The sequence below is a fragment of the Ornithorhynchus anatinus genome, chromosome 5 (assembly GCF_004115215.2).
Source record: "Ornithorhynchus anatinus isolate Pmale09 chromosome 5, mOrnAna1.pri.v4, whole genome shotgun sequence".
Taxonomy (NCBI): Eukaryota; Metazoa; Chordata; class Mammalia; order Monotremata; family Ornithorhynchidae; genus Ornithorhynchus; species Ornithorhynchus anatinus.
Window position 1 is genome coordinate 8936340 of NC_041732.1, and position 13708 is coordinate 8950047.

The 13708-nt window shown below is 46.1% G+C and overlaps 1 protein-coding gene across 6 annotated transcripts in view; it reads left to right on the forward strand.

Annotated features, from left to right (window-relative positions):
- Positions 1-10492: 10492 nt before the first annotated feature.
- KIF23 (kinesin family member 23) overlaps positions 10493-13708 on the forward strand; it is a 38040-nt gene continuing 34824 nt past the window's right edge. For all 6 annotated transcript variants that reach the window (XM_007655820.3, XM_029066575.2, XM_029066577.2 and 3 more), the window contains exon 1: positions 10493-10662. In XM_007655820.3, the coding sequence (XP_007654010.2) occupies positions 10652-10662 (11 nt within the window). In that variant the 5' untranslated portion in view covers positions 10493-10651. The remainder of the gene's footprint in view (positions 10663-13708) is intronic.

Consider the following 13708-nt stretch of genomic DNA (forward strand, 5'->3'; position numbering starts at 1 on the left):
ACTTGCCTTCTGGGTGACCTTGGCCAAGCCACTTCGCTTCTCTGGGCCTTGGTTCCCTCATCTGTAAACTGGAGATTCAATTCCTCTTCTCCCTCCCCTTAGACTGTGAGTCCCCTCTGGGACAGGGATTATGTCCGATTTGATTATCTTGTTCCTACCCATTAGGTACAAGAAGGTCCATGAAGCAGTGTGGCCTAGTGGACGGAGCACGGGCCTGGGAGTCGGAAAAGACCTGGCTTCTAATCCCGACTCCCCCGCTTGCCTGCTGTGAGACCTTGGGCAAGTCACTTCACTTCTCTGGGCCTCAGTTCCCTCATCTGTAAAATGAGGATTAAGATCGCGAGCCGCATGTGGGACAGGGACTGTGTCCAACCCGACTAGCTTGTATCTACTCCAGCGCTTAGGACAGTGCTTGACACATAGTAAGCGCTTAACAAATGCCATCATCATTATTATTATTACTACTATTATTATTATGACCCCAGTGCCTTGTACGGTGATTGGCTCGTAGTGAACGCCTAACAAATACCACAATTACTTGTAGTACTAGAAAAAGTAATCGTATTTATTAAGCGCTTCACTTAGCGGTGGAAAAGACTACGTAAATGAGAATTCAACAGTTTCCCTGGCCCCAAGGGGCTCACAGTCTAAGAATAAATGGGACAAGGGAACGGCGACAGAGAGCACGGGCCTGGGAGTCAGAAGGACCTGGGTTCTAATCCCAGCCCGCTACTCGTCTGCTGTGTGACCTTGGACGAGTCGCTTCACTTCTCTGTGCCTCAGTTATCTCATCTGTAAAAATGGGGAGTAAGACTGTGAATCTCTTGTGGGATAGGGACTGTGTCCAACCTGTTAAACTTGTATCTACCTCAGTGCTCAGTATAGTGCCTGGCACATATAAGGGCTAATCAAATGCCACAGAAAAACAAACAAAAAACTCCCACAAAGTCAACATAGGAGACAAGGACAGGGATAGATACCGAAATAAAGGTGGCAGGAGGAAGGAAGGGGGAGGAGAGGAATCCTCATTTTGGTTTCAGAGCAGCACTCTTAACAAATGGCAGTGCTCTTCATGGAAAATGCCCCCTGAAATGCCGTTTGTCTCTCTCACGCTAACCTTGTTGGAGTGGTGAATCTGCTTTTGGATGGGGATTTTTCAGTGAAGGGGTTAGGAGTGGAAAGATTTCTCTATTGCACTGGTTTTTTAATATATGAATTTAAGGGTGGAGACAAGTAGAAGAAAATGGTTGTCAGGATAAATTGCTGATATATATAGATAGAGAGAGATTCTATCTATATATGTATATGTATGCACACACACACACACACACACAATATGGTATTTGTTAAGAGCACACTACGTGCCAGGCACTGTAATAAGCGCTGGGGTAGATGCAAGCTAATCACGTTGGACAAAGCCCCTGTCCCCCAAGAGACTCACAGACCTAAACTCCCATTTTACAGATGAGGTAAGAGAAGTTGAAATGAAGTGAATGAGGCCCAGAGAAGTTGAAGTGAAGTGATTTGCCCAAGGTCACCCGACAGACAAGTGGCGGAGCTGGAATTAGAAACCAGGACCCTCTGACTCGTTGGTCCGTGCTCTCTCCTCTAGGCCACACTGATCTACCTATCTATTTTAATTTATTTAGAATAATTTTTTGTGTCTTTTCTCCTGTAAGGTTTAAATATATTCCCATCTTGCCTCTGGGCATCTTTGGATGCCAAATGGCAGGACCCTGTCTTGGGCAGAAGTCACAGCTTGGAACAATCCTGTCTGTTGGGGCAGAGTGGGGAGGTGGAAGATGTGAGTTCAGTTATGCATCTTAAAAGATCCCTAGAAGGAATGGCCCTCGGGATTAAGGGATAGAGAAGCCAAAGACCCCCATTTCTTCCCACACTTGTGGAAAGACCTGGTCTTTATTCAGTCAATCAATCAATCAGTGGTTTTTATTAAGTGCTTACCATGTACAGAGCTCTGTACAGAGCCCTTGGGAGAGTTGGTGGAATGTCCCTTGTCCACAATGAGCTTACAATCGCCCCAACTCCCCAGATAGAAGCTTGCCATGTGAGTCCAGTGACATCCAGAGGTTAAACAGAGTGACTTATGAAAGTATTTTCTTTAAAAAACAAACAAACACCCTGATCTTGGCTTAGAGTTGAGGTAGACAGGATGTTAGTCCTGTAATTTAATTAGCTTTTCCCCAAGGCCAGCGGAACATCAGAAAGTTTTCCATTCAGTCACAAATATTCATGGAGCACTTATTCTGCGCAAAGCCCTGGACTAAGCGCTTGGGAGAGCGAAATGGAGTCAGTGGGCATGGTCCCTGCCTTTCAAGAGTTTACATTCCAGCAGGGAAAAAAGACATTAAAGTGAAATACAGGGAGGGGGAAGCAATGGAGTTTAAAGATCTAGATGGTAAACTCGTCATGGGCAAGGAGCGTTTCTACCAACTCTGTTGGAATGGACTCTCCCAAGCGCTTAGCACACGGCTCTGCACACAGTTAGTGCTCAGTAAATATGATTGATTGATTTGTATATTATTGGGCCTGGCAGGTGGGACCTTGCCCCAGGAGAGTGGGATATGGGAACCCCCTGCCCCAGAGCTCTGTAGGGAGGAGGGTCCCTCCTGGAACCAGTCCCACCCTTTACCTTGACAAGTAGCGTGGCCTGGTGGAAAGAACACAGGCCTGGGAGTCAGAGGACCTGGGTTCTAATCCCGGCTCTGCCACATATATCGGCTGTGTGACGTTGGGCAATTCACTTCACTTCTCTGGGCCTCAGTTACCTCATCTGTAACATAGGGATTAAGACTGAGAGCCCCTTGAGAGACAGGGACTGTGCCCAACTCGATTTGCTCGTATCCACCCCAGTGCTTAGTACGGGGCCTGGCACATAGTAAGCACTTAACAAATACCTCAGTTGTTATTATTATTGAGCAAGTCTCTTAACTTCTCTGTGCCTCAGTTTCCTCATCTGTAAAATGGGGATTAAATCCTACTCCCTCCTATTTGGATTGTAAACCCCATGTGGGACAGGGACTGTGTCCAGCCTGATTAGCTTGTATCTACCCCAGTGCTTAGTACAGTGCTTGGCACACAGTAGCATTTAAGAAAAATCACCATTATGAAGTGGGTCAGACCCAGGGTAGCAGGACAAGGATGATGCATCTGTTGCTGGGCAGCTCCTCTGGGCACAGGAAGCAGTGTGGCCTAGTGGTGTGAGCAGGAGCATGGCCTAGTGAGTAGAACACGGGCCTGGTAGAAGGACCCGGGTTCTCAACCTGCCCCCGCCACTTGTCTGCTGTCTGTGAAAAGTCCCTGTACTTCTCTGTACCTCAGTTCCCTCATCTGTAAAATGGGGATGAAGAATGTGAGCCCTATGTGGGACATGGACTGTGTCCAACCTGATTAGCTTGTAACTACCCAGGTGCTTAATAAAGTGCCTAGAACATAGTAAGTACTTAACGAATACCGTATTAAAAAAAAAAAAAGCGCATGGGCCTGGAGGTCAGAGGACCTGGATTCTAATCCCAGCTCTACCACTTGCTTGCTGTGGGATGTAATTTCCCTTCTCTGTGCCTTAATTTTCTTGTCTGTAAAGTGGGAATTCAAAACCTGTTCTCCTTCCTTCTTAGACTGGGAGCCTATGTGAGACAGGGACTGGGTCCAACCTCATTATCGCGTATCTACCCTAGTGCTTAGTACAGTACCTGGCACCTAGTAAGTGCTTAACAAATACCACAGTTATTATTATCTCCTCTTCACATGACCGTAGACTGCCTGGGAAGAGAGCAGAGGGACAGAAATACCAATATCCACCACCCCAGGGGGTGAATTGCCACTGGAAGCAGGGATGGTTTACGCCGGCTTCCTTTGGAGAATCAATCCACGGTATTTAGTGAGTGCTGACGTGGTGCAGAACACTATACAAAGCACTTGGGAAAATACAGTGGAGTTCGTGGACTCCGTCTCTCCCTCAAAGAGCTTATAGTATAGCAGGAGAAGCAGACAGACGTTAAGCTGGTTGTAATCAGGGAACGCGCCTGCTGATTCGGCGTCGTGCTCTCCCAAGAGCTTAGAACAGTGCTCTTCTCACAGTAAGCGCTCAGTAAGTCCGATTGATTGATAAGATGAATGGAGGGAAATGAACCGTGTTGAAAGAGCTGTACATAAGTGCTGTGAGGGGAGTGGGTGTGATGACTATGGAAGTGTTTAGGAGGCTACGGATTCTAGGGCATAGGGGATACAGTTGGGCTGGAATCCTGTCAGGGAGATGAGAGGTTGGTCAGGGAAGATTCCCTGGAGGAGGTGGGACTTTAGTAGGATCAGTCAATCATATTTATTTAGAGCTCACTGTGTGCAGGGCACTGTAATAAGCGTTTGGGAGAAGACAATATAGCAATAGAGAGAGACATTCCCTGCCCACGAGGAGGCTACAGGCTAGAGAGGGAGACAGAGACATTTACAGAAATAAATAAATGACAGATATGGACATAGGCGCTGTGGGGTTGGGAGTGGGGATGAATAAAGGGAGCAAGTCAGGCCGACACAGAAGGGAGTGGGAGACGATGAAAGGAGGATTTAATCAGGGAAGGCCTCTTGGAGGAGATGTGTTTAAAGATGGAGAGAGCGGTGGTCTGCCGGATGTGAAGGAGGAGGGAGTTTCAGGCAGGAGGAAGGTGATAGAGGAGATCGAGGCACAGTGAGTAGACTTGTAGTCAGGCCGTCAATCGTATTTATTGTGCACTTACTGTGTGCGGAGCACGATACTAAGCACTTGGGAGCGTACTTTATAACAATAGACACATTCCTTGCCCACAACAAGCTTACAATCTAGAGGGGGAGAGCAGTCAAGTGAGAATGTTCTAAAAGAGGGAAGCAAGAATGAGGGAGGGAAGGAAAGTGGACAGAAAGTGTGTTGCCAAACCCTTGGGGGCCTTGGGCTCAGCGTTTGTAGGCAGTGTAGAAATTTAGAGCCCCTCACTGTGTTAATTGCTCACTGAACGTCAGATCACGCTGGAATCTGTTCCTTTCTGATCACTGTGACCTTTTTTTTAAAAAAAAAATTATTTTAAAACGGGTGCTTTGGGGGTGGGTCAGGTACTGTACTCTTGCAAATAGCCTTTGGTCACTTTTGGTGGGTTGGTCAGCTTATTGACAAGGCTCTCTTATAGGTAGCAGTATTGCCTCAGGAGGGGAACAGTCTTAAAGAAGTTCCATCTCTGTTCACAGTTACTCCAATTCGAAGCCTGCGGAGAAAAAAAGTTCAGTAGTAGAAATAATACCAAGAATATGCCAAAGATGCAACAGCAACTGTTGCGGATTTTAACAGTTATTTAGCTCAGGAATTAGCCAAAAGATCATCGGTGATTTGTTTGATTGATTGTTGAGCTATATGATGTTGGACGGTGTGATTTTCTTTTCATCTTGCGCATGAACTTGTGAAAAAAAATCAACAATAAGAAATACCAGGTGTTTCATGACTGTCTCTGTGATTTGGCAATCTTGGTAAATGGTAACCTCATTGAGGTGCAAAATAAACTTTTTGAAGATATTAGAATAAAGGTTAAAAGAATAAGGTTGAAAAATATTTTGCGGAACACAGTTTTGGGAAGCATTTCTTTTACAAAGAAGTTCAATAGGAATTAACATCGATCAGTCAATGGAATTTTTTGAACACTTATCTCGCTCAATGAGCTTGGGTGGGGACAATAAAATGGAGTTGGTCGATCCGTTCCCTGCCCACCACGAGCTCACAGTCTAGAGTTTATTCCTCCAAAATATACATATTAGTGAACTTTTGAGTATTAAAGAAGAAATACCACGCATACAGTAAAGATGCTATTATACCTAGGTTTCAAAAAGAGCTGAAAAGGAGGGCAGATGGCTGGTGAAGACTTTTTTCCAATTTACCGTATCGGAGCTGAAAAAAAAAACTTCAATTTGATTTCAGGGGGTCATTCACCTTCCATCCAACCCCTCTAGACTGTAAGCTCACTGCAGACAAGGGAACCAACTCCCAAGCGCTTAGTACAGTGCTGTGCTCCCTGTAAGTGCTCATTAAATACCATTGATTGACGGAACCATCCAACTTCTCTCATTTGAGAGTTCATTTCAGTGATACACTGTACATTTAGTCAGAGCTCATTGAGTATTACTGTAGGCGAAATTAATAATGATAAATTAGGAAGGAACAATGGTTCTTTTAGGTTTCTCACCTCCAGCGATTCAACTTTCTGAAGATATGAAGAAATTACAATCGGTGGAAGAATGTTTTGAGATTCTTAGAACCCTAGTTAAATGAATTGGGTCAAACAATTACCTCCTATATGCGTAAATTAATCAAACTTCAATCCACTCTTTTCTGGCCTAAAGATTCATACTCGTTGGAGAGGAAAAACATAACCCTCCAGTTTAAATCATGTTTTTGTGTATACTCTTCTGTATATAGAAAAATTAAAACTTTTTATTTATTATAATTAATTTGTTTGACATCTTTCTTATATAAACCCACTGACTTTCCTTCACAGATTCCCTTGCGAACATCCTAGCAGTGTTCAGTAAGGGAAAATGAGCCCATGTTTTCCTGGAAATTCTGAACGGGAATATTTCTTGATGGTTTAAATGTATCTCATTTTATTTTTAGTCAAACCGCAAAGGGGACTGACAAGCGTACATATCGTAACTACTCGGGTTGGACGGAAGTCAGACTAAAATTGTCCCCTTGACTCCATACAGCTGTAAATTTTGTAAATTTGTAAGTTGTAATTTTGTAATTAGTAAATTTGCAAACTACAATTTGCAGTTGTAAATTTTGGCCCTTCGGTATGTTTTTCCGGATACTTTCTGATCAGTCAATGAGAAGTATTTATTGAACACTTACACTGGGGAACACCTGTACATCGGAGGGCATAATAGAGCTATTTTATGGCCTTAAAAATAATAATAATGACAATAATAGTAGTGGCAATTGTTAAGCACTCACTATGTACCAGGCACTGCTCTAGGTGCTGAGGTGGATATAAGAAAATCGGAGTGGACACAGTCCCTGTTCCACATGGGGCTCACAGGCTCAATCCCCATTTTACAGTTGAGGGAACTGAGGCATAAGAGAAGTGAAGTGACTTGCCCAAAGTCACACAGCAGATAAGTGGCAGAGCTGGGATTAGAACCCAGGTCCTTCGAACTCCCAAGCCCCTGCGCTTATCCACTAGGCCACAGTGATATTTGTGATGTGCTATTTATTTGAGAAACAGCATGGCCTAATGGAAGGAGCATGGGACTAAGGAGTCAAACTGGGTTCTATTCTCAGCTCTGCCAATTCATTTCTCGCTGCGTGATCTTGGGCAAGTTCCTTAACTTTTCTGGGCCTCAGTTTCCTCAACTGTAGGATGGGGATTAAACCTCCTCCCTCCTACTTGACCCCGAGTCCCATGTGGGACAGGGACCGTGTCCAACTGTGATTAACTTGTACCTACCGGGCTTAGTACAGTTCTTGACCCATAAGTGCTTAACAAAAAGCATAATAATAATAAATACCAAAATAATTTGGGAAGCACTTAGCATGAGTCAAGCACTGTACTAAATCCTGGGATAGATAGAAGATAATGAGGTGGGGCAGAGTCTCCGCCCCACATGGGGTTCACAGTTTAAGAAGGAGGGAGAACCGGTTTTAAACCTGTTTGACACTTTGTGTCTACGGCCTCAGCCCCTCCTTCCTGCTTTAGGGGAAAAAAATGTAGGGTGACTTGAAATATATTTATTTTGTGATCTTTCTACATTCAAAATAGAACTCTGTTTTTAGGATCAAATTTCCCCAGTTGGGACCCAAGGGGAAAGTCATCAGAGTGAGTGATTCAGGGTCCTTGCATGGGATCAAGTAACAACTTTTGTTCCCTTCTGCCCCAGCATCCTTATCAGTCAGTCAATCGATGGTATTGATCAACCGCTTTCTGTGCGCAGAGCACTGTACTGAACGCTTGGGATTGTACAATATAACAGGGCTGGTAGACACATTCCCTGCCCACAGAGCGATTACAGTCCTTATCAATCAATGATATTTATCGAGGGCTTACTGTGTACAGAGTTCAGTACTAAAAACGTCGGGGAGTCCCCTGTAACAAGCTTGGTAGATGTGTTCCCTGTCTAGGAGTTTATGGTCCTTATCAATTTATCAATCAATGGTATTTATTGATCGCATACTGTTTGCTGAGCAATGTGCTAAGCTCTTGGGACTATTCGATGTAACAGAGTTGGTAGACAAGTTCCCCGTCCACTATAAGTCCTTATCAATCAATCAATGGTATTTATGGATTGCTTATCGTGCAGAGCACTGTACTCAGGGCTTGGGATCCTAATAATAATTTTGGTACTTGTTAAGCGCTTACTATGTGCCCAGCACTTTTCTAAGCACTGGGGTGCACTTATGTACACATCCAGAGAAGCAGCATAGTGTAGTGGATAGAGCATGGACCTTGGAGTGAGTAGGTCATGGGTTCTAATCCCACATCCGCCTCGTCTACTGTGTGACCTTGGGCAAGTCGCTCCACTTCTCTGTGCCACAGTTACCGCATCTGTAAATGGAGATTGAGTCTGTGACCCTACATAGACAGGGTCTGTGTCCGACACTATTTCCTTGTCTCCACCCCAGCGCTTTATACAGTGCCTGGGCCTGGACGTAGTAATTGCTTGACAAATACCATAATAGTAATTATTATTATTATCTGTCATGTCTTTATTTCTATTAATGTCTGCCCCCCCCACTTTAGGCCATAAGGTCGCTATGGGCAGGAAATGTATGTTATATTGTTCTACTGTACTCTCCCCAAGCGCTTACTACGGTGCTCTGCACAGCTCGTTGTTGGATAGGGATTGTCTCTACATGTTGCCAAAGTGTACTTTCCAAGCACTTAGTACAGTGCTCTGCACACAGTAAGTGCTCAATCAATGCGATTGAATGAATGAATGTAAGTTTTCAAAAATTGTTGTGCAGGGATTGCCTCTATGTGTTGCCAAATTGAAATTTCCAAGTGCTCAGTACAGTGCTCTGCACAGAGCAAGTGCTCAATCAATACGATTGAATGAATGAATGAATGTAAGTTTTCAAAATTGTTGGGCAAGGATTGCCTCTACGTGTTACCAAATTGTACTTTTCCACATGCTCAGTACAGTGCTCTGCACACAGTAAACCCTCAATACGATTAAATGAATGAATGAATGTAAACTTTCAAAAATTGTTGGGTAGCAATTGTTTCTATCTGTTGCCAAATTGTACTTTCCCAAGCTCTTAGTACAGTGCTCTGCACACAGTAAGCGCTCAGTCAATAGGAGTAAATGAATGAATGAATGTAAGCTTTCAAAAATTGTTGGGCAGGGACTGTCTCTGTTGCCAAATTGTACTTTTCCAAGTGCTTAGTACAGTGCTCTGCACACAGTAAGTACCCAGCCAATATGAATGAATGGTTGCTTGAATGAATGAATGATCGAATGCATGAATGAATGATTGTTTGAATGAATGAATGATCGAATGGATGACTGGCTGAATGATTGTTTGAATCAATGAATGATCAAATGAAAGAATGAATGAATGCTTGAATGAATGAATGATCCAATGAAAGAATGATTGCTTGAATGAATGACTGATCCAATGAAAGATGAATGAATGACAGAGTGAATGGATGAATGATCGAATGAATAAATGATCACTTGAATGAATGAATGATCCAGTGAGAGATGAATGAATGACAGAGTGAATGGATGAACGATAGAATAAATGATTGCTTGGATGAACGAATGATCCAATGAAAGAATGAATGCTCGAATGAATGAATGATGGCTGGAATGAACGACTGCTCGAATGAATGAATGATGGCTGGAATGAACAAATGATCCAATGAAAGCAAGAAAGCTCGAATGAGTGAATGACTGCTTGAATGAACGAATGCTCGAATGAATGAATGACGGCTGGAATGAACGAATGATCCAATGAAAGCAAGAAAGCTCGAATGAATGAATGATGGCTGGAATGAACGAATGATCCAATGAAAGAAAGAATGCTGGAATGAACGAACGCGCGGATGAATGAATGATGGCTGGAATGAACGAATGATCCAATGAAAGCAAGAAAGCTCGAATGAGTGAATGACTGCTTGAATGAACGAATGCTCGAATGAATGAATGACGGCTGGAATGAACGAATGATCCAATGAAAGCAAGAAAGCTCGAATGAATGAATGATGGCTGGAATGAACGAATGATCCAATGAAAGAAAGAATGCTGGAATGAACGAACGCGCGGATGAATGAATGATGGCTGGAATGAACGAATGATCCAGTGAAAGAATGCTCGAATGAATGAATGCTCGAGGGAATGACTGATCGGATGAATGAAGGAACGAATGCGTGAGCGACGTAAGCCGGAGGGAGGGAGGGAGTGCGGCTGCGCCGGAGCCGAGGAGGCCTTGGCCCCGCCCCCCGGCGGGCTGACGTGGCCCCCCCCGCCCTCACGTTCCTTACGCTGCTTACGTCACCCCGCCCTTTCCCCTCCTCGGGCGCTGATTGGCTGGTTTGAAATCCGCGGCGGCCGTGCGGCCTCCGGGCCGCGGAGGGAAAGTTGAAACGGGCTTCGGGACGGGCAGGACCCACCGGCAGCCATGAAGTCCGCGTGAGTCTTTCCCTCCCCCCGCCTCCCCCCGGCCGCCTTGTCCCTCGCATCGTGCTGTTTGCTAAGCGCTTGCTCTCCGCCTGGCCCTGTGCGAAGCGCTGCGGTCGATCGTTAGCCGGGGTTGATTATTCTGCTATTTGTCAAGCGCTGACTCTGTGCCAGGCCCTGTGCTAAGCGCTGAGGTTGATTCTCGTCCTAGCATTTAAGCGCTTACTTAACGCCAGACACTTTCTGAACGCTGGCGTCGATTTCTATTCTAGGATTTAAGAGCTTACTATGTGGCAGGCACTGTTCTAAGCGCTGGGGTTGATTACTATCCCGGCATTGGTTAAGCGCTTACTACGTGCCAGGCCCTTTTCTAAGCGCTGGGGTTGATTATTCTGGTATTTGTTAAACGCTTACTATGTGCCAGGCACTGTTTTAAGACCGGGGTTGGAGATTAGTCTGGCATTTAAGCGTTTACTCGGTGCCAGGCACTGTTCTAAACGCTGGGGTTGATTATTATTCTGACATTTGTTAAACGCTTACTATGTGCCAGGCACTGTGCTAAGCGCGGGGGTGGATACAAGGCAATCAGGTTGCCCCACGAGGGGCTCACAGTTTTCATCCCCATTTGACAGATGAGGGAGCTGAGGCACAGTGAAGTGACTTGCCCAAGGTCACACAGCAGACGAGTGACCGAGGCGGGATTAGAACCCATGACCTGTTGGCTTCCAGGCCCGTGCATTCATTCCATCGCGTTGATTGAGCGCTTACTATCTACAGAACACCGAACTAAGCGCTTGGGAGCGTCCAATACAACAATAAAAAGACACATCATAATTGTGGTGTTTAAGCGCTTATTATATAATAATGTTGGTTTTTGTTTTAAGCGCTTACTATGTGCAGAGCACTGTTCTAAGCGCTGAGGTAGATACAGGGTAATCAGGTGGTCCCACGTGAGGCTCCCAGTCTTCATCCCCATTTTACCGATGAGGTAACTGAGGCCCAGAGAAGTGAAGTGACTTGCCCACAGTCACACAGCTGACAAGTGGCAGGGCGGGGATTCGAACCCATGACCTCTGACTCCCCAACCCGTGCTCTTTCCACTGAGCCATGCCGCTTCTCTATGTGCCAAGCACTGTACTAAGCGCTGGGGCGGTTACCAGCAAATGGGGTTGGACACAGTTCTTGCCCCATGTGGGGCTCACAGTTTCAATCCCCAGCTTTGCAGATGAGGGAACTGAGGCCCAGAGAAGTGAAGTGACTTGCCCAAGGTCACCCAGCAGACCAGTGGCAGGGGCGGGATTAGAACCCATGACTTTCCGACTCGGGCTCCGCCGATTAGGCCGAGCATGCCCTGCCCACAACGAGGTGACAGTCTAGAGGCGGGGAGACTAACGTGAATAGAAATCAATAAATGACAGCGATGGACCGAAGTGGACATTAGAGAAGCAGCGTGGCTCAGTGGGAAAAGCCCGGGCTTGGGAGTCAGAGGTCATGGGTTCGAATCCCGGCTCCACCACCTGTCTGCTGTGTGACCTTGGGCAAGTCATTTAACTTATCTGGGCCTCAGTTCCCTCATCTGGAAAATGGGGGAGAAGACTGTGAGCCCCACGTGGGACAACCTGATTACCCTGTATCTCCCCCAGCGCTTAGAACAGTGCTTGGCACATAGTAAGCGCTTAGCAAATGCCATCATTATTATTATTAAGTGCTGTGGGGACGGGACGGGGTGGGGGGGGGATGAATAAAGGGAGCAAGCCAGGGCGACCCAGAAGGGAGTGGGAGGAGAGGGGGGCTTAATCAGGGAAGGCCTCTTGGAGGAGGTGGGCCTTCAGTAAGGTTTTGAAGCGGTGGAGAGGGATTTTCAAATTTGAGGAGCGGGGGCGTCTAGTCCAGAGGCAGGGGGTGGGAGGGAAGGAGGAAGGAAGGAGCTCCCAAGGAGATGGTGGGCGGGGGACCCGCAACCCAGCCCCTCTGAGCGCTGGCTGCCCTCTTAATGCTATTTGTTAAACTCTTACCATGTGCCAGGCACTGAACTAAACGCTGGGTAGATGCAAGCTCATCTGCTTGTCGATTGTGTTTGCTAAGCTCTTACTCTGCGCCGGGCGCTAGACTAAGCGCTGGGGTAGATCCTGTGATCATCGGGTGATTGTTGTTGATGGTATTTGTTAAGCGCTTACGAGGTGCCTGACGCCGTACTAAACGCCGGGGTCGATATAAGGTCGTCCGGTGGTGGTGGTTGATGGTGTTGGTCAAGCTCTTCCGCGATGCCTCAGATACAAGATCATTGGGTTGTTGTCGTTAATGGTATTTGTTAAGGCCTTAATAGGGGTCAGACACTGTACTAAGCGTTGGGGTAGATACAAGAGCATGGGCTGAGGGGTCAGAGGATGTGGTTCTAATCCCGGCCACACCAACTGTCTGCTATGTGACTTTGGGCAAGTCACTTCACTTCTCGGGGCCTCAGTTACCTCATCTGTAAAGTGGGGATTAAGACTGTGAGCCTCACGTGGGACAACCTGATTACCCCGTATCTTCCCCAGCGCTTAGAACAGTGCTCGGCACGTAGAGAGCGCTTAAATACCTACGTTATTATTATTATAATCAGGTCAGAAACAGGCACCCGGGGCTCCCAGCCAAAGGCCACAGGTTTCTTGTCTCCAATCACGATGGTATTTATTGAGCGCTTTACTGTGCACTGTATTAAGCGCTTGGGTGAGTTTAACGGAGTTGGCAGACACGTTCCCTGTCGTCATTTTACAGATGAGGAAACGAGGCACAAAAATTAGGTGACGCCTGTGGTCACGCAGCAGATGATGGGTGGAGATGGGGGGAGAACCCAGGTCTCCTAACTCCCAACCCTGGGCTCTTTCCAGCGGGCCACGGGGCTTCCTTCTCTGCTCCTTGCTCACACCTCTTTAAAACAGATCCCGTTAGCACTGTACTAGACGCTAAAGAGATCATCGTTTCGCATTCATTACTTTTTCCTTTTTAAGTTCCCACCTTACTGAGCATTTGCTGAAATCTCCAATTACATCATTGCTATTGTTAGGAGAGGAAA